The 20657-nt window shown below is 34.0% G+C and overlaps 1 protein-coding gene across 2 annotated transcripts in view; it reads left to right on the top strand.

Moving 5' to 3' along the window:
* LOC129803496 (tyrosine-protein kinase-like otk) overlaps positions 1-20276 on the top strand; it is a 55012-nt gene extending 34736 nt beyond the window's left edge. For both annotated transcript variants that reach the window (XM_055850097.1, XM_055850096.1), the window contains exons 4-7: positions 9311-10355; positions 14030-14304; positions 14391-15779; positions 19448-20276. In XM_055850097.1, coding sequence (XP_055706072.1) covers positions 9311-10355; positions 14030-14304; positions 14391-15751 — 2681 coding nt within the window. In that variant the 3' untranslated portion in view covers positions 15752-15779; positions 19448-20276. The remainder of the gene's footprint in view (positions 1-9310; positions 10356-14029; positions 14305-14390; positions 15780-19447) is intronic.
* Positions 20277-20657: the final 381 nt, after the last annotated feature.

Raw genomic sequence — 20657 nt, 5'->3', positions numbered from 1 at the left:
TATTATATGGGCATTTAAGCATTGATTTTCTTATTGAAAATTTCAAACAGTATATTAAAAGAAATACTCGAAATACATTATAAAGGTACCATTATTGAAGTTATAAAATAAAAAGATAATTTTAACATTAAGACTTCTATAATATAGGTGTTTTTGAATATATTTGAATATCATTTTTGTGTGCGAAACATCAAAGCCTTCCCCTATTCGGATTCGGATCTTAAAATTTGAAAAAAGAAACCTATATTTTTGCAAATCCCATAGAATGTTAGACCCGCTCTTTTCTGAGTGAGTGTCCACATTTGCCCTTTCCGTAATATTTCTTCCAAGTCATTTCTAAAATTCATTTTGAAAAGACATAAAATGAAATTTGCTTTTAATATCACTATGTACAATTCTCTCTGAAAAGTTTCATTAAACTCCCTTGTCTGGGTGGCTAATACGAACCATTAAAGACATACTTTGGAGTACGTGATGCTTCAATATTTCACTATTGCAACATTGCATTGGTCAAAAATCGAAGTGGATTATGTGTTCCAGACACTATAAACACATTGGTATTATTGGATAGCGACAAAAAAACTGTCATTTTATATAGATTTAGTGTGAATTTTTCGTGCACATTTCGATCTAAGTAGATACATAGGAATGATACGTCGTACAAGGAGTGATAGTTTGTTTTTTACTGGTAACCTCTGGCACCGAGAATGCACTTTTAAATGGATGAAAGGGTAAAAAGTATATTGGAAATGTCACTAAATCGAGTGTGAAATTTAATTTAGAGAAAGGATTTTCAGTTTTCAGGGAGAAATTTGGTGGTGAATGAAGGCGTGAATTGAATTCATAAAAAGGTGAGGTGAATTTTACGTGTGAATTTCTAAAACGTGGAATACAACACGATGTTACATATAAAGATTGTAGGTTTTTGAGGGGAAGCTGAAGGTATTGAAGAAGGGGTTAGTTAAAGGTATTCTTGTCTTTGCCTTTCCTGTAAAAACTTCTTTCAATTTTCCACCACAAACAATATTTTAATACCTTGTGGCGATATCAGAGGAATGAGATATTAAAGTAATTAAATAAAAAGCCAACACGAATTGGTAATTTGGAGCGGAAACCTATCATTAAATGAACACCATAATCTTGAAAAGATATTGGAGAATGGGAGGCTCCTTGGAAATATTCTTCTTGCTGGTGTTATTGCTTTTGAGAAAATTGAAGATGAAGAAGAAGGGAGATGGAGTGAATCTTTTGTGGAGATTTGTGTGAAGTTTATAAGTGTATATGGTCTGAAGAGGAATGAAGGAAGCAAAATAATAAAAAAAAACGAGAGAAACAAGAACAGAGGAGGAGATTGGAGCAGAAGAAAAGATGCAAAAAAATACCAGAAATTCTTTTTCCTTAGACTTCATCTCCTTTTCTATCGACACAAAACAGATACACCAATTTTGTACATACCAAAAAGTAAGAATATCAATGTGCGAGATGAGAGAGAAAATTAAAATTACCGGAAAATTAATTTGATTGGAATTTTCACTTTCAAAACATCCACAGTTCAATCGGCAAAACTTTTTTGATTGCCTTTTTCTTTCGGGAGAAGAAACATGAAGAAAACATGATGATATTGCCACAAAATCCATAACATTTTATCGTGTAGGCGCAATAATTATCGTTTTATATCTCATCACCTTTTCCTTTTGGGACTCTTTCTGGTCTTTTTTTATTACGAAATTTTGCTGTCTTGTTTTCCTTATCGACTTGTATTTTTTCTTGCTTTTTTTGCCGGTTTGAGCAATAGTGAGAGTATTTGTACGTTTGAGTCAATAAAAGTCAGTATAAATAAAAAACAATGGCAAAGGAGAGTTCGTAGAGTGCTCGCAGTCGTGATTCAGTATACTATCAATTGTGGGATTAAACCCAACTGTCCCATGTCCCAAGCTTTAAATGTCCCATTCCTTAAGTTAATGCCCTAGACACATTTACGACTTAGGCCGAGTGACGGCCTAACGTAGTTATAATCAAAATAATGATCGGATTACATTTCCATCAGTTTCTGACTAATCCGTCTCCCGGCTTAAGCCGAGAAACTGCTTAGTTAATGGAAAACTGATTGGAATTTAGTCAAATTAATATTTTGATGAGGTCTCTCGGCAGGGGCCTCTCGACATTTCATTTTTCCATACGTTTTTGCATAGAGGCACTGACGACTATTGGCAAGTTTTTTCCTAAAGAGAATTGACTTGTAAGTCTGACATATTTCGAAATTGTGCGTTAACGACTATCTAAAAATACATATTTCATAATGTTCGCCGAAATACTACAAGAACTACGAGCAAATTTGTTTAAGTCACGGTGCAATATCTGCAAAATTTTTACAAGGAAAAGTGAAAAATATCTTCATTTTTTTATGAGGCTTGATGGGCCCCTGTCTCTCGGATTAAGAATCTGATGACGCAAATGTTCTCAGAGTTTTTAACATGAAAACATGTTAAGATTACAACGAAATTAAAGACCATTTAAACGATTTCGATTCAATATATAATCCGTAACTTTTAAACCGTTCGGTAACTCGAAAACCCTGTGTTTCTTTCCTTCACTAACCGATTAGTCTCTAGATCCATAATGTACTCCTGGACAAACAGCGCGCGCTACCATTTTTTTTAGCAAAACATCTGGTTTATATTAAAAAAAAATATGACAAAATAATATAGTATATCTTGAACTATGAGGCTTGGTATCATAAGTCCTTGTCTATCCGTAGGATTAACTAATTTAGGCGATGCATCATATCAGTTACGATACAAATCCTATTTAAGAAAACGACGTCAAAACCCGGAATCCATGATGAGAGTAAAGTCCAAAATAGACACAGGGATCGGCTTAGGGATCAGCCCGAAAAATGTGGCTTGGGGTCGATACACTCACGGATCAGCCCATAATTTGGAGGATCAGGCTGATCTTCTAAATTCGTGAGGTCTAGTGAAGTTTACGAGATTTAGCGACATCAACGCCAGTGCCAAAAATATAAAACTTCACTTTGGGCGGTTTTGGGTACTTTTCGAAATGTCAATTGGGTGATAAAACATGGAGAGTAATTAAGAATGGAGTAATGGGAAGGTCATAGTGGTCCTTGCTGTACGAAAAATCCATTGATAGTCTTTGATGAAGTGTTTCAGCAATCAAAGTGTAGACATTTAACAAAAATTTATGCTGAGAACGCTAATCCTTGATCCTTAATCCTCAGTATATGTTTATGCTGATCCTTTACCGCCAAATTTTTCGATCTGAGTATTCTCCAGGATCAGTCTATGTCTATTTTCGGCATAACGGCCTTGACAGACCTGAAGATTAGCCGTGAGACGGCTTAGCGTAATTATATTAGAAATAATGGTTAAACTACATTTTCATCATTTTCCACTAAGTCGTCTCTCGGCTTAAGCCGTCAGTGTGTCTAGGGCATAAGTCCACTTTTCTTCTGTTTTTACGTAAGCAGTTTTTTGGTACTACTACGTGTCTGAGAGACCGTAGAGTTGATCTTTGGTTGACTTGCGCCATCCTGCATCTTTTATCTGATTTTGCTGCCCATGAAGTAGTTCTTAGAAGATTCACATGCGGTGCTTTTTTCATACGTTCCATCTGGTCTGTCTGCGGCTAGTTTTACTGGGATTTCCTTTGGGTTTTCTATGCTTCTTCTTTGTTCACAAACGTAAATGTCGGGTATGTGACAGATTCTGTTTCGTCTATTTGCACCCTGGAATCACCATTAAGCTGGGCTAGTCCAGGGGCTACCAGTCACTAATCTCTACGACTGTGCGGATCATTGCATAATCCCCTACACTGAACGATGGGAACTCGCGTGATTTCCTTGTTAAGCAAGGGTATCTTCTGTTTTCGCAAACGAAAAAAGTTGTCACCTTAAGAGGAAAACACTTTTTTGGTCTTTTCCAGAGCTTTCGGTCCAGATATAAACCTTCCTCAGTAGTCGACTGAATTGTGTTTTCGCGGTTTTTCCTCAGAGATCAGTCCGCGAAAACACAATTAATCGGCCACTGCAGAAGGTTCATATCGGGACAGGGGTATGACGTTTCCTATGTTTCCCATATTTTTCTAGCGTGCCGAAAAAACTTTTGAGTTTATTAGCTGTTTCCTGTCATTGTAGAATGAATTAGAAAATAATGGTAATACAATATAAAGGAAATTTTAATAACGAAAAGGCAACCGAAAACCCTAAATTGACAACCTACGTAGTTTTGGAGATATCTCGTGAAATGTGTACGAAAACAGGAAAAAATTTACACTAAAACTGGTCGCATTTTTCAGAGTTAATGTCACCCCCCCTGTATCGGGACCGGAGGCTCTGGGCAAGACAGAAAAGTGTTTTCGATTTAATGTGACAATTTTTTTCGTTAGACCGGAGATACCCCTTAATTCCTTACTATTTGTGTCCTCAGTACTATCTCATACTCACTTTAATCTTGTAACAGCATATCACATGCCTAATTGGCCGATCTGTTACTTTCTCCCTCAAATAACTTATTTCTGCTGAATTGGTCCCACTCAATAATTGGCAGTCTTAATGTCGTTTCCTTAATGGGATAGATTGTGATAAGCCGGCGGCAGCCGCATTTCAGCACATTAGAAGTAAGACATTTAAATTCATTAGATTCATTACATTGCTTTCTCTTAAGAGTTCGAGCAATAATTAATTTTCAATTTGTGTTCCTATTCCAACTATCGATAAAACCCAAAATTGAATCTGATTATCAATTTGTGGCACCTTTACACTCTTTCCATTCAGTTTATCATCAATATGAAGTGGAATACCATGATTCAGAATATATTTTTTTTGTCAATTTCAGACAAAGCCCCCATTAACCCATTCAACAGTTAAATATACCTTTGCTATAATGTTTACCCAAGAGTAGAACACCTAAATGTACTCAAGAAAATCCCTTGTGAGTGATAGAGAAAAGAATTATATGGATAATAAACAGTTAATGGAAAAAAGTAAATATTCAATCGGATGAGGTGAGATAAAACATTAGTCTGTTTTTTTAGGGGGGAGGGGGGCGCTAAATTTACGATTTTTTTTTCAATTGAATTGTATTTAATTTCGAACTTCTTAATACGTTTGATGACACCGCTAGCTTGCTATACAAGAATTATCACTTAAAAATTCTTATCAATTGCGCAGGATTCTTTCAGGAAAGTTTTTTTTTGCGGCTAAAATTTCAGGTATATTGGTGATTTTATTGCATGGCTTCTTTCGTTAAATTATTGTTAGTTGATAAGAAACCATTAAATGAATACAGAATGTTTTTTTTTTTGGCGGATGTAGCGATGCCAAGGGGATTTATAAACAGGAGAGAAAAATGGGAAAATTGAACTTAAGGTGACTGACTTTTGTAGCTTTTGTACAAGTTTATATTTATCTAACATAGACAAACTTGATGATACTTTTGCAAATTATATAGGTTTAAGCTTTGCATTTTAATGAGAACCAAACTCAACTATTCAATTTGTAGTTTTTTAGCAACACTCATGGTGATATTGTAAAAACGGGTATAGGATAACTCTTCTTAATGAATCTTACAAGCTCGAGCACTCCGCTAAATTTCTTAGCTATTGTTTTCTTTTAAATATAATAAGGTTCTTGGAAACCTCTACTGTCTCATCAAAAATTCAATTTAACTCAACTTATTCTATACCGAATAAATTTGTTATATTGAAAATTTTGCCAATCAAAAAACGAAATGTATCCTTGCATTTCGTACCTTTACGATCGGAAGGGCATACATCGATCTCAATAAATTTTTAAACTTCATATTACCACATGAAGACAGCAAACCTATTTAATAGAATCTAAAGTATTTTTATGATCTTAGACTCTTCGATTATATTTCTCGTAGGATCCTTAAAAATCCTGAACCATTTGTGATTTCGAACTATCAAGTTGATCTTTAGCCTGTCTCTTCCCTTATCGATAGGTCACGTTTTGCATTGCAAACTCTTTTGTCGGGGGTGTAAGTGGGAGCTTTTTAATCAGAGTTCGTCATTGAAAGATTAATGTGGCTTCTGTGACTCGAAGTTCTTTGTAGAATCTTCTCGTTTGTAATTTTTATACAAGAGGGCTTGTCTTATTTAGGGATTCAATTAGTCAAATAGAAGAAAACTCACTTTTTGGTGCAAGTGTGCCAAGTTCTACTCTCCTTTAGGTTATAACTAGAAGGAATTTTTCTGGCATTAAATGTAATACTAATAATTTCGACACATATTTGTTCCAAAAATTAGCTCGTCCACGGAGACCATAATTTTTGGCACAATATCGTTCATTTTACGAGACTCAAAAAGATAATCAATATTAATAACGAATTTGTTCCAAAACGTAGCTCATACACGGGCACCGAAAATTTTTGGAATAAATTTGTATCTTCTAGGAGAAACAAAAAGATACCTAATATTAGTAACGAATTTGTTCCAAAAAAATAGCTCGTCTAGTATAAAATCGTATCCCTACTCTTACACCGAAGCGAGGAGAACGCCAAATCTGTAGCAATTTTCGTGCTACATGGTTTCACTTTTTTAATTCGAGATTCCCTTCCCCACCTGCTTCCAGCACTCTCATATAATTTCGTCATTCACGCGTCTGTATAAAACACTCTTAAGTGTATTCTTATTTGATGTTCCTTATGAACTTTCGCCACCGAAATCCATCTCGACTGAAGTATAGGCCTTAACTGTAAGACGAAATCTTTTACATGAATTTGTTTCCGACAATGGGAACAAAAAGATTCCCCATATGAGTAACAATTTCGTTCCAAAAATTACCTCGTCCACGGACATCGAAAATTTTTGGAACAAATATGTTACAGATGTAGGAATAATATTGTTATGAAAAAATATGTACCAATTTGTTCTTGACAGTGGGAACAAAACAGCCAAGTGCAACAAATTCTATTCCAACTTTCAGGAACAAATTTGTATAAAACGAAATCAACTCAAATTTGTAGACATTCCACCGTATCAAAACTGTTCCAAAAGAAAACTCAAAGAAAATTGTAACTATTTTTCGTAACAAAACTGTAAAGAAAACTTTTTTGAACAAACAAATATCTTCTCTAGTTACAAATTGATTCCAAAAAAAATTGTTCCAAGGAAAACTTGTTCCAATATTTTGGTCAGTGTCAAAAATTTTTACTGTGTACTTTAACTTAAATTTATACGCATTAGTGGTACCAAATAATTCATCTACAATTTTTAATATTTTACTTCTTATTTATAAGTATTGCTTCGCGAATTTTTCACACTGTTTTTTTTTTTAATTGATAAAAATTATGTTAATAATTCTTTGTCACTAATCGACAAATTTTTGTGAATTTTGTTTTTCTTCAGATACTTCTATAGTGTGGAGTAACCACTTATCGCCATGTTTAGGAAAAAGAAGAATTAATTTTATTATAACTTTTGAACTCTTATTACAAGATAACTCAAATTTGACACAAAACTACTTAGATGTATTGGCTTTAAATTCGTGAAAACAATAGTCCTAGAATTTAACGCGGGACTACTTAAAAAACTAGCCGTACTCACTATGGCGCTGTTATCTTGTAATATCTTTATCTCGTTATATCGTTATGTTCTCGTAATGTATTTTATAAATGAAAAATTATAACAAGATAACAGATTACGGAGATTACGAGATAACAACGCCATAGTGAGTACGGCTACTATGGCGTTGTTATCTCGTAATCTCCGTAATCTGTTATCTTGTTATAATTTTTCAATTATAAAATACATTACGAGAACATAACGAGATAACGATATTACAAGATAACAGCGCCATAGTGAGTACGGCTACTATTTTTTATTAACAATGCAAAAATAACCACTTCGTCGCCATTTTTTACCACTTTTCGCCAGTTCTGTAACCACTTCTCGCCACCCAGTTGAAAAGGTCCAAACTTGATTATTTTAGGCAATGTTATAAAAGGAATACGTTCAGCTTTTTTTTTCCTCATTATTACGGACTTTAAACGATTTTTCTTCACTTTTATTTGAGAAATCAAATTATAGGTCTATTGCAGAAAATAAAAAATGCAGATCTGACAACTGAGAATGTACGAAGTGAAGTTAGCGTCGCCTATTGAAAAGATATGGCGACAGGTGGTAAAATAAATTCCAGAATATTACCACTTTTCGCCATGCCTCATTTTTATATAAAAATAATATAAAATGAAATAGTAATTATTATTATGAAATAGTAATATTGATCCAAAAAGGTATTTTTTGCTTAATGAAAATTTGATGACACTTAGTATATTTAATAAGAAATATTGGATTCGATGCACTTGCTAAAAATAATTACTCTAAAAAATGTTCAAAATCGTAAATACAAAACGAATAATTATTATTTCTCGACTCTATACGTAGCAGCAGTAAAAATACAAAGAACTTTGCGGCTCATTTATTTCACAAATTGCGAGAAATAGCGATTTCAATATAAGTGGCGAGAAGTGGGGCATTGGCGAGAAGTGGTGATACCACCCTACTCAAATGAACATTATAAGGCTAAAATAATTAAAATGCTAAAAATATTTATGGATTAATCTAAATTGGTAAATTAGTAATTTTTAAATTGAATAAGCATCTTCGATTTCGAAGGTGCGGTAGTTCTGTCTTTTCTCAAAACGAGTTATCGCCCGTGCTATAAATTTTCGATAAAATTCTCAGAGTGGTTTAAGAAGAAGGGGTCGTATCTACAAAAAAATGCCTCATTGGCAATTCAATGTGATTTCTGCATTTTTTACTTGTCTTTCTTTTGGTTTTTGCTATTTGGCTGCTGAAGGTATTCTTGGGATGATTAAGGCAAGAATTCATCTCATTGTTCGCCTCTTCTGTCACTTTTGGATCATTCTCTTTGAGATATTTATTGCATCATGTTGTGGGATTCTCTCAAGAGTATCTTTTTAAGGTTTGATGGGATGATTGTGGATTGTTTTTTTTTTGTGTATGGTGGTGGCGGGTTTGCCCTATTTGATTCCTCCTATATTCCTGCCAATCAATCTTCATTTATTTTTCACTTGAAAATTGACGGGGTTTCTTGCTGTTTTTTTTTGCAAAGTTTTTCACCATGAAAATTTTTAAAGATTATTATTAAATTGGGTTTATGGAATATTAAGTATGAGTTTTAATTGGAAGTTATGAAGAAGATATGGTTTGAGAGGACAAAAATGAATAAATTCATGAAGATGCTGCGAAGGGATTGATGCATTTTTCATTAGATTTTTTTGTTGTTGTTGTGATTGATTTTCAGGGATTCATTCTGCTGCTGTTCAATTGGCCTCACCAGCCATTCAGGAGGGTGATGATGTGACACTGAAGTGCATTATTGTGGGCAGTGGGGCTGAACACGTGCGTATTGAGTGGTTTAGGAATGGTGTGAAATTGACAAAAGAACCACAAAAATATGATTTTACGAGGAGAAAACTTCACATTCGTCGCGTGACGAAGGAGGACAATGGAATTTATAGATGTGCTGGTCACAATGAGGCAGGAAGTGTCTTTAGCCGGAGGAATTTTATCTTGAGAATTCCGGCAAAGCGATCAAGGGTGCCATGTCATGGGCAGAATCTCGTGGTGATTCGGAATCTCCAGAAGGGTGATGAAGAGGTGAATTTGTGTAGGGAAAAGAGAAAAAATAGGGATTTGGACTTGAATGTGGGTGAGACGATGAAGCAGGAACAGGCTTCGGTGGTGATTGACGAAGGGAAGCCAATTCGTTTGGCTTGTGCATTTACTGATCATGGAATTCCTCTGTCCATAAGATGGCGCAAAGATGGCAAACCCTTTAGATCCCTGGATATCAATACAGTTGATGAACTCCCAATGGGAGATTCAACAGAACTCAGTGGGGATGTTTCAATTGTCCGGGAAGATCCCAGAGTGACAGTGTCCAAGGACAATGGAAGTCTAATGTTTGTGGAATCCGTGGCAACGGATGAGGGCAATTATGATTGCCAAGTGGTAGCAATATCAACTAATGAGCTGAAATTTGTTAGTCCACTGTTTGATGTCCAAGTGATTGAACAGTTAAAATTTATGCCCAGACCAACATCGAAGAATCTGGAATTGGGTGCAATGGGGAAGCTCCACTGTAAAGCCCAAGGGACACCATCGCCACAAGTTAAGTGGCATAGGGAGGGTCCATTGGCAATTGATGACTCCGTTGATGACATCAATGGCACTCTGATCTTTAGGAATGTCACTGCAGATCACAGAGGGAATTACAGTTGCACAGCAAAGAATCGTCAAGGGGAGATTCATGCTACAGTCACGATAAATGTTGTCATGTCGCCACGGTAAGTCAATTGTCTTCCAAACCAATTTTATATAGTCATTCAACATTGCATTTGCGATTTAATTAACATTGAAAATCTCAAGTATTTTATTGGAATTTTATCAGAATATAATATAGAAAGTTGGACAAATTGTTCCCCTAAAAAAAAATAATGAAAAAATCTCAATTAGCAGTTGAGAGATAGTGAGAAATAAAAATACACAAAATGAACGCGACAATATATTGAAAAATTACTCCTTGGCAATTTCAATGTGTAAAAGTTTTTAATTAAATGGTCAGTAAGATGGAGAGTTTTATTTCTCTGCCACCTTTGCTATTTGAACAGATAAAAGTTTTCCAGGAGAATTTACCAGAAGGTTCTTCTACATTCACTGAAATACTTCCATTTACAAAATCGAAAAATAGTCTTTCATGGAAGGAACTAGTATTCAACACTATTATTTCAATTAACTTTATTTTTTTTTGTTATTTGAATTTGAAAAAAATGAGAACTTTTTTTTAGTGTATTACTTGAATGGGAGAATGAGTAATATTATACTCATTTTACAAAAAATCGTGATATCAATCTTTTTAAGTAAATTTGATTTTTTAAGTTTTTGAAAACAGTGAAATTTTCTACATGAAGAGTTGATCCATTACTCTTCGTCATAAGTTGCTTAGTTTTGTCCGTTAGGCTGTTGCCAATTCTAGAGTCCACACGGTTAGAGATAGCGACTTGGAATCTTCGGGGAACCCCATAAGTTGACCCTAGGATCACTAACATGCCCCTCAGTGTCCGCCCGTTCCATACGAATCATATTCGGATTCATACGAAAATCCCGAAAAAACATACAGTGAGTATCAATTATCAATAGTTTGTTGCCTAATGCATGTTTGAGAAAACAAGTGAAAAAAATGATAGAAAAAAATACTTTTTAAAATTTTTCTTTTTGCAGATGAGTTCCCTGTAATCCGTAGTTATTATTTATATTTTTCAAAAAAATTATTAATTTTATTTCATATCAAAAATATTTGTTTTCCAAAAGTTGGTCATTTTTGAGAAATCAAAAGTTTTCATTTGCAAAAAAAAAAATTGAAAAAGTATTTTTTCTATCATTTTTTTCACTTGATTTCTCAAACATTCATTAGGTAACAAACTATTGACACCCACTGTAGTTTCGGGGGGGGGGGGGGGGGGGTTAGTGAGCTAAGTGAGGGTAAATGGTCCCAAGGTCGACTTATGTGGGGTTCCCCGAAGATCCCAAGTCTCTATCTCTCACCGTTTGGGCTCTAAAAGTGGTACAAACACCGTGACCTCAAAAGACTCGAAACTTCTTCCTTTAGCATAACAGGATCAGAATCATGGGCGTACTCAGCTAGGGGCAGGGGGGGGGCAGCTGCACCTCTCCTAAGAGCGTCAAAAAAATTAAATGTAAAAAATATATTCACCTCAGCAAAAAAAATTGGTTTGACCAGTAAAAGCTCCAAATCTTTCCAAAAATGGGTCAAATTTTTCAATTCATAAAGATCGAAACTTTCATGAAAATTCTACGGCTTTTAAAGTTGTAAATTTAGTCACTTCTTAAAATTTGATGTTTTACTGCTCATTTGTGGTCAATACAATAATGAACTTATAAAAACTCAAAAACTATTAAAAGCCCAATGGGGGGGGGGGGCAGGACAAGGCTTTTGTACGTACTGTATTACATTCAAGAATTAAAACAAGTGTAAAAATGGGCAAATATTTCGTAACTATTTTTGCTTTCTTTTTCTAACATAATTTCAGTAATAAATTTATTCAGTAATTTCGAAAAGAAGGAAGTTGTCACGTAATCTTTTTCACATATTTAAGGTATATTTAAGAATTTATAAAGAAAGCCTAAAAATCCACAAAAAAAAAGTAAAAATATAGTGTTAGAATATGTTTTAGAAAAGTCGTGCTTGAGTTTTCTAAAAATCGTATTTTTGGCACTAACGGTTGACCATATGAGAAGATAGCAAATTCTTAAAATGATTCTACCGATTATTTTTAATAATCTTCTTCTTAATGGCCTATACATATTGGGAACTGTTTTCGTCAAAAATTGCATTTTTCACAGAATATTGTGACGTTTCCACCTAGAGAAGTGCAGAAAATTTCCTTCTAAAAAGCATTTTTTTTTTTTGGAAATTACTCCCAATGTGTAGAGGCCTTAAGACATTTTAAAAATATGCTTAAAAAAAGCACCAAGGACTCCGAAAGTTTATTTGAAGCCATCAAATGGAGCAGTCAGACGTGAAATTTAAGAATATGTATGTAATTAAAGCTGAGGTCGTATATTGACTTTGAACTTTGATCTGTTGAGGGGCCATGCGGGTCAAAAAGAGGCTGAAAATAGCATATTTTCTAACTTTTTTTCTCAACATAATAAAAATTTTATTTAATCAAGCTCTTATGCATATAAAAGCACAACATTTAAAGTATATTTTCTGAAATTTTCCTTTAAAAATTCTGCTGTAGGGATCTGATTTTCGGAATTCGGAGATCTTTTTGAAAAAAATTTACGTTTCGATGGACAAGATTTCTTGAAATAAATTCATCCGAAATCCAAAAACCAAATATTTCCTGTTAGCTAATGAGTCGAACCAGTCTTTGATTATCATCATCATTGTCATATTCAACAGCATATCCCTTATTGAAGTTGCGTCCTTGAACGAATGGCATTTTTGAAGTATTTTACACCATGTTTCGTTTTATAGAACAAGTTATGATCAAGTAAACATAAAATCCTTCGTTCGAGGACTAGTTTAATTCATAACCTAACAGGAAATTTAACGTTTTTAATATGAGAAAACATAGCTCAATAATGGCTGAATTTTGATTTTTTTTTTAAAATTAAAATGCAGAAAATATAGTTTAAATCTTCTTCTTATGCCCAAGAACTTGAATTATTTTTCTTTTATTATGCTGGAAAAGAAATTTGGAAAAAAATATTCTGTTTATTAGTTTTAAGTAAATTTTCGTTAAATAAAAATGTCAAAGCTGGAAATTAATTCTCTAAAGACTGATAGTCCTTTTTGCCTTGAAGGGTTTCACAAAACGATATGTTAAGGCCAATGTTCCATATTAAGTTTAAAAAAATATAAGCTCCAAAACACTATTTAATGTTTTTGCATATGCTTATTTATTATCAGAAATGAATAAAGATAGGATTTTTTTTTTTTTCAAAATAAAAATTATGTACCCTCCCCCAGGCCAACAAAATTTAAGACTTAGCCCCCCCCCCCTTACTGAAATCCTGGGTACGCCTTTGATCAGAATTATAAATATTTCAAGGAATAATAGGGATGTATTCCCACTTTCATTAAAAAATTCTTTACTCAATATACATTTTAAGGGAAACGAGAAAAATCCACAGGCTAATTGTATCCCGGTGTCCTCTACTGCTGCAGAAAAAAAAATTCTAGTTTCTTAGTTCATCTGATTTTTTTCTGCAGAGTTCTTTTTTTTTCTTTTTAATATTATTTGTTGAGTAAATAGATTAAATGATGAAAAATTGATAAATCATTCAAAAATATACTCTGAATAAATGTTGGCAAGATTTCAAGAGTCATTCTCGCTCCAGCAACACCTGTTGCTCACTCGGCTAAAGAGTGATAAAATGGATAAATATTAAATTTATGTAAATCTCTGGCTTTTAATGCATTTGCATTCAGATTTCTCGTGGCACCGGAGGGTCCTGTTCAGGCATCTGAAATGGGAATAGCAATGTTTCACTGTCAGGCAATTGGGGATCCAAAGCCAACAGTTCAGTGGGACAAAGATTTGGAGTATCTCAATGTGAATGCATCTGAAGATGGTCGTTTTCGTCTTCTGGACAATGGGACACTATTTATAGCTGAGGTACATCCGGAGGATGAGGGAAAGTATGGATGTACGATTGGGAATAGTGCTGGATTGAAGAGGGAGGAAGTACGATTGGTGGTTAAATGTGAGTTGATGGGGTTAATCTTTGGGGAAGTTTTTTGGGCAGGAAGTGAATAAAATGGGATTTTTCTTTGGGGGATATTTTGGCAGCTGGTGCGACGGGTGAAGAGACATCCGATGGATTTACTATCACAAGAGCTGTACTCATAACAATGTCCTTTGCTGCTGCTTATATTATTCTCGTGGTGGCTTTGATGCTTTGGTGTCGGTATAAGCGTCAGGCCAGGAAGAATCGAATGAATGTGGCGGGGAAGGAAAATGGCACAGCTGGAACTGGGGATGGTGGAGTTGATGCTGAAGGGAGAAATGGGGAAGTTGAACCATGTCTGAAGCCTAAGGGTACTAAAAAAGCCAATGGAGTGGCTATTGGAGGTGAACACAGAAGTGATGATGCTTCTAGTGGACACTCAAAGGGCTCCAAGAAGTCTGGAGATGAATTTGATAAGATTACTCTAGCACGATCGAGTCTCTTTGACATCATTCCCATTGGTCGGGGAGAATTTGGGGATGTTTTTGTGGGGAAGATCAAGGAAGGAGCAATAAGGGTGATGGAAAATGGCAAGGTGGATGCCAAAGTGACGACTGAAAGTGAAAAGAGGCGTTCAAAGACGTCCATTGAGGAGTTCAATGAGATCAAAGTGGATGAAGAGAAGAAGAATGATACTACGTACAAATTGGTTTTGATAAAGGCTCTCAATAAGGTCAAAGATGAGGCTGTTTGTGCGGAATTTAAGAGACAAATTGATCTATTTCGTAGTGTTTCCTATCGTAGTGTATCTGCCCTTTTTGGGCTGTGCCGTGACAAAGATCCTCACTATTTGGTTCTCGAGTATACCGATTGGGGTGATTTGAAGCAATTTCTCCTGGCAACATCGGGGAAAACTTCTGGGGCTGATGATGATAAAAAATCACCACCACCGCCCCTCAATGTACCACAAATTCTTACACTAGCCCATCAAATTGCCCGTGGTATGGATGCCATCTATCGGGCAAAGTTCATTCATCGGGATTTAGCTACGAGAAATTGTGTGATTTCCAGTGATTTTCGCGCCAAAATTTCCTATCCTGCCCTAAGTCGAGATAAATACTCGCGTGAGTACTTTAAGTATCGCAATCAGGTGATTCCTCTGCGATGGTTAGCTCCGGAATGCCTTCAGGATGATGATTACTCCACAAAGAGTGATGTATGGGCATATGGAGTTGTAGTGTGGGAATTATTTACGCGAGCAACAGAAATTCCCTTTGAGAGTCTGTCCAATGAGGAGGTTTTCGCACAGGCTCAAGCCGGAAAGCTCGAATGGAGTATTTCAGAGGCAACTCCTGAATGCCTAAGGCCCATTCTAATGACTTGCTGGACTACGAGTGCTAAGGAAAGGCCATCTTTCAGTCAGCTCACCGTTGCCCTCGTCAATGCACTGAAGAACGAATGCCCCACCAAAGACAGTCAGTAGAGAGACAAACTCTTCCAATTTAAAACTAGTGAGTACAAGATTTTTTCTACAATTTTTCATTTAGTTTTTTGTTTTTTTTTAGAATTAAACTATTAAAAGTTGCCAATTTTTCCGTGACTAATATCCTGTCCCTATCTCCTGTTTCCTTATTTTTTGTTTAAATAATTATTCTAAAATAGGGGAAGTGTGCCAAATTTCGACAAGCTTCTAATTTCGGCCACTTTGAGTGTAATTTCGGCCATGGAAATAAATTAATTAAAATTATGTATGTTATCTTCGAATAGTCAATGAATTCATTTTGCTTTCAAATATTTATTCATTTTAGGACGTATTAACACAAAGAACGTTAAATTTTAAGTATAATTTGAATTTAAATTGCGTTGCTCAGTGTGAAAAGAGTCTTACAAAAAATATGACAAATCGATTGTGTTTCTAGCAGTCTTACGATTTGTGGTTAACTCTTTAACGACGAGACAGTTTTCGCGGACTGAAAATCAGCAATAAAAATGAAACCAATGAACAAAACCAATAAAAGGTCTTATATCTGGTCTTCGAAAGGCCAACAGAGTCTGATTTGGTGTATTTTTTGTCTCTATGGACGATAGGGACAAAAATAGCCTAAAAATTTAAGCAATTTTTCTGACAATACTAATGAATGATAATTTTAAATCTAATGAAAAATATTACATATGAGTATTGTAGTTTTTATTGCCAAAAGGGTTTTGCTTAAAAAAAATTGGCAGCATAAAAAATAAATAAAATCAATTATGAATTTGAAAATTTAAAAATTCGCCATTTTTAACCCTTTAAGGACGATTGGAACACCGGTGTCCCATAAAGAAAATTATTTTTCCTGACTACCTAAAATTATTTTTTTCTTATGTTTGTACATAATTGGAAAGTAGAATGTTGAAGAACTCGAGGATATTTTCTGGAAGTCTCTAGTTATTTGCTATGTAGTAAATATTTAAGCTCAAAAATTGAGAATTTTTAAATTCTCAAATTCATAATTGATTTTATTTATTTTTTATACTTCCAATTTTTTTAAGCAAAACCCTTTTGGCAATAAAAACTACAATACTCATATGTAATATTTTTCATTAAAGCGAAAAATATTATTCATTGGTATTGTCAGAAAATTTACTTAAATTTTTAGGCTATTTTTGTCCCTATCGTTCATAGAAGCACAAAATACATCGAATCAGACTCTGTTAGACTTTCCAAGGTTAGATGTAAGACTTGTCATTGATTATGTTTCTCAGTTTAATTTTTGATGTTGATTTTGAGTCCGTAAAAAGTGTCTCGTCGATAAAGGGTTAAGCTTAAATATTTAGTATATAGCAAATAACTGGAGACTTCCAAAAAATATTCTAGATTCCTTCAATCTTCTATTTTGCAATTACGTACAAACATAAGGAAAAAATAACTTTATGTAGTCAGGAAAAATTATTTTCTTTATGTTACACCGGTGTTTCAATCATCCTTAAAGGGTTAAGTCCAGAAGGTTTTTCTTCGGTGTTTTTCATGAAAATTGGTTAGTTTTCATTAAAAATTGTTTCTGTTTATGTTAATAGTGAATCAATTTTTAAATTTCGGGTGAAATTTCCCAGCTGGATCCTGTATTTCGCGTAAAAAAGTATATAATTTGTGAGCGTCTCTCCGGTGAGGTAGTGTTGGATACTCCGGCAACATCTTTTGCTTTCCTAAAATTCTTATTCATTAAGTGATTTGTTATGCTCACTGCTCACATATAGTTTTTAAAGCGGCTCCCCAGTAATTTCCTTCCACCCGTTTTATGGCAGTTTCAGCGCTACAGATGGATTGTATTGACAGCAGTCCTCAAAAATTTGACGGGATAGTATCACCTATAGGGTTCTCTAATGGATGTAAACCCGAACAAAGCACTGACTAGTCAGAAATCTTCAATTTCTTTTCTTAAAACCTTTATAAAACGCGTTGTTTTGTTGAAAGATCACATCTTCAAGGAGCTAGATCTGAATAAATGGAGTCAGTACGATCTTTAGAAGATTCTGATACTTCTCTGCTAGATTTTTAGTGGAAATCCAGATTTTGGGTATCTTGCTGTAGCTGCAAAAGACCGCCCATTTCATGACACTTTCATCGTCAAAATTCCTGCTCATCAATAACAGACTTCTGGTTCTATTTGACCGATTTTAGACTCAAACGAAAGATTTCACAAAATGCAACAACCTTTTAGAACATTTGATCTTCGTAGGACCAACACCAGGGGCGCCACAGTCGAAAAACCAATATCAATATCACATAACCTCAATTATATCGACACGTGCTTAACCGATCTTGATGATTACTTCGACATAATTGTAGAGAACATTTGTCTCTATATTTCCTCCATACATCATTTTTCGATCAGACTACGCCATCTGTCCGATTTTGTCGTTTAAGTGTGAAAAAATTGATTTTTCCCATAATAACGCTTTGAAACCACTCAGATGCCAATTTGACTGCCTCTACTCCGCCAAGACACTTAAAATAGGGTTTTAAATGGAAAGTTTTACAAAATACAACAATTCTTTGATACAGTTGAAGTTCATCAAATGAACACTTGGAACGATCTGGTCGAAAAAACGAGTTCAGAAACAAACAACGTCGATTATCTCGGCTTCTGATTAATCGATTAGATCAAGTTCTACGGCAAAATTATAGAGAACATTCTGGTCTACATTTCACCCATATAACACTTTTCTGTCACTCCATCCAAATCCTTGATATTTTGGTTTTAATACAAAATTTGTATAATTTCACGAATTTGATTCAAGATAACTGAATGGCGTCCCCCAACTTCAGCTCTAAATCGAATTTGCATGCATTCCGAGTGAGTTTACGTTAAGAATCTCACTTACAATAAGCTGATCTAGACTTATCTCTCTCTTTCTTTTTTTTTTAAATTAAAAAAACGTAATTTATTGATATGAACGAAAACAAAGTAAACAACGTTACTAAACAAAGTCAAAAAACATTCAAAATCTTATAGATTTTTTTTTCAAATTTTCGATATAATCCCCATTGACACGGACAATGTCCCTCTGGGGCAGGGGTATGCAAGAACCGTTTGAAACCGAATAAACGTCAAAATAAGTTTGTTCAGGTAAGCGTTTTGACCGTTTTGACCATTGACGTACAAGTTTCATTAGACATTTGTTCGGTTTCAAACGGTTCTTGCACATCTCTGCTGTAGGGGAATTCCGTAACTGCATGACATTTTCATATGACAAATTTAAAATTTTTTATGTGGCAAGTTCGGGAAAGCTATTCGAAAATGCGATTTATATCAATTACTGAGAGCTTTAGAGAGCTCCTTGCAATAGCGATTTGATGCTGGCTGACCTCTAATGTTATCCTGCTCCCGAATTTACCACCAAAATTTATCGTATGGCATTCTCATATTGTTAGAGATTTCCCCTACTGTGCACCGCAAATTAAGTTTTTTTTCTCCAAAGAAGGTTTCTAAAATCTGTCTTTTAAGAGATAATTTTATTTCTTAGCAGTTTTTTTTATTCCTTTGACCTTCCTCTCAATTTCCTATTCCTTGCTCAAAAGTTATTGGAAGTGGTTCACAATTAGGAATTATGTTTTATTTCTTTCAATAATTCTCTTCTGAAGCGTTTTAAAGAGTCTATATCCCAAGATTAATTCGATCTTTTATGCACATTGCAGTGACATTAAAGACTTCCGTGACAAAACTTCCAGTGACTATAAATTTTCTTCCTCTTGAGTCTTCTTTGAGTGAGAAAGTAGAGAGAACTACACAGAAGGATTCATTAGAAAGCTGAATGTGTGAGTATATATAATATAACTTGACCCGAATTAATGGATAAAAACTGCCATATAAATAATACTTATCATAATATAGAAGATAAAGTAAAGAGAGTGAAATGTTCTTTTAAGATACTCCTTGTTAAATTATTGAGAAAGAAAGAAAAGAGATAAATGAGAAAAACTTTTAAATTTTCTTTTTAAGTTTAGAAAATTTGCATTTTGTGAGTATTAAAATCAGAAGAATTTTAGTAATTGAGAGGTTTTTTGGAATGAAATTAAAAAACGTTTCATGAAAAATTATAATTATAAATTTCAAGAAAATTCATATATATAAATAAAACATTTATATTAAATGCAAGAAATATCCATGAAAAGAATGTGAATTGTGATAAAATTTTGCTTTTTAACACAACACATTTTTCTTTTTAACTAATGTGACATAGTATTTTTTTTTTGCAAAAAAGAAAAACAGAAAAAAACATTGTGAATGACGTAAATTGTCTAATTAATCGACATTAATCTTCCTTATAGATGTGACGATTATAAAAAATTTTATAAAAATTCTTAATGAAGTTATTTCACATCTTCTCAACGTGCAACTCAAAATGTGGCTTTCAAATCTTTTTCTATTGATATTTAAAATAAGAGAAAATCTCATCTCATTTTTATAAAAAATTAATAATAATAATAAATTAACAATAGATGAATGAGAAGAATTGATGAAAATTATTTGTAATGTGTATTTAAGCAATTTATACTTGAAAAGATGATGAATTACTGTAATATTGTATTCTAGGATAGTAATATAGGTGAGTATGATAGTAATGTAAGTGCTTTCCATATTTGCAAATAGACGATTACAAAAAGAAAATAAAACAAATTAAATTATTAGAAAACGTACCAACGAAAATACAACTGAATTCATGAAGCATCTTCATAAATATTTACATAAGAAATACAAAAATTAAAAAAAAATGCCACAATTTTCTACGTCAAATATTTCAAAAAATACCAATAATTTCATGAGTATAGGGGAGAGCGGAACACATTGATTGGGAGCCATATTAAAAAAAGTTTTTTTTTTATCCGAGTAAAACCTTGGTTCTAG

The sequence above is a fragment of the Phlebotomus papatasi genome, chromosome 2 (assembly GCF_024763615.1).
Source record: "Phlebotomus papatasi isolate M1 chromosome 2, Ppap_2.1, whole genome shotgun sequence".
Lineage (NCBI taxonomy): Eukaryota > Metazoa > Arthropoda > Insecta > Diptera > Psychodidae > Phlebotomus > Phlebotomus papatasi.
The sequence above is the reverse complement of the archived record's forward strand: the minus strand, read 5'-3'. Positions and strand labels throughout refer to the sequence as shown.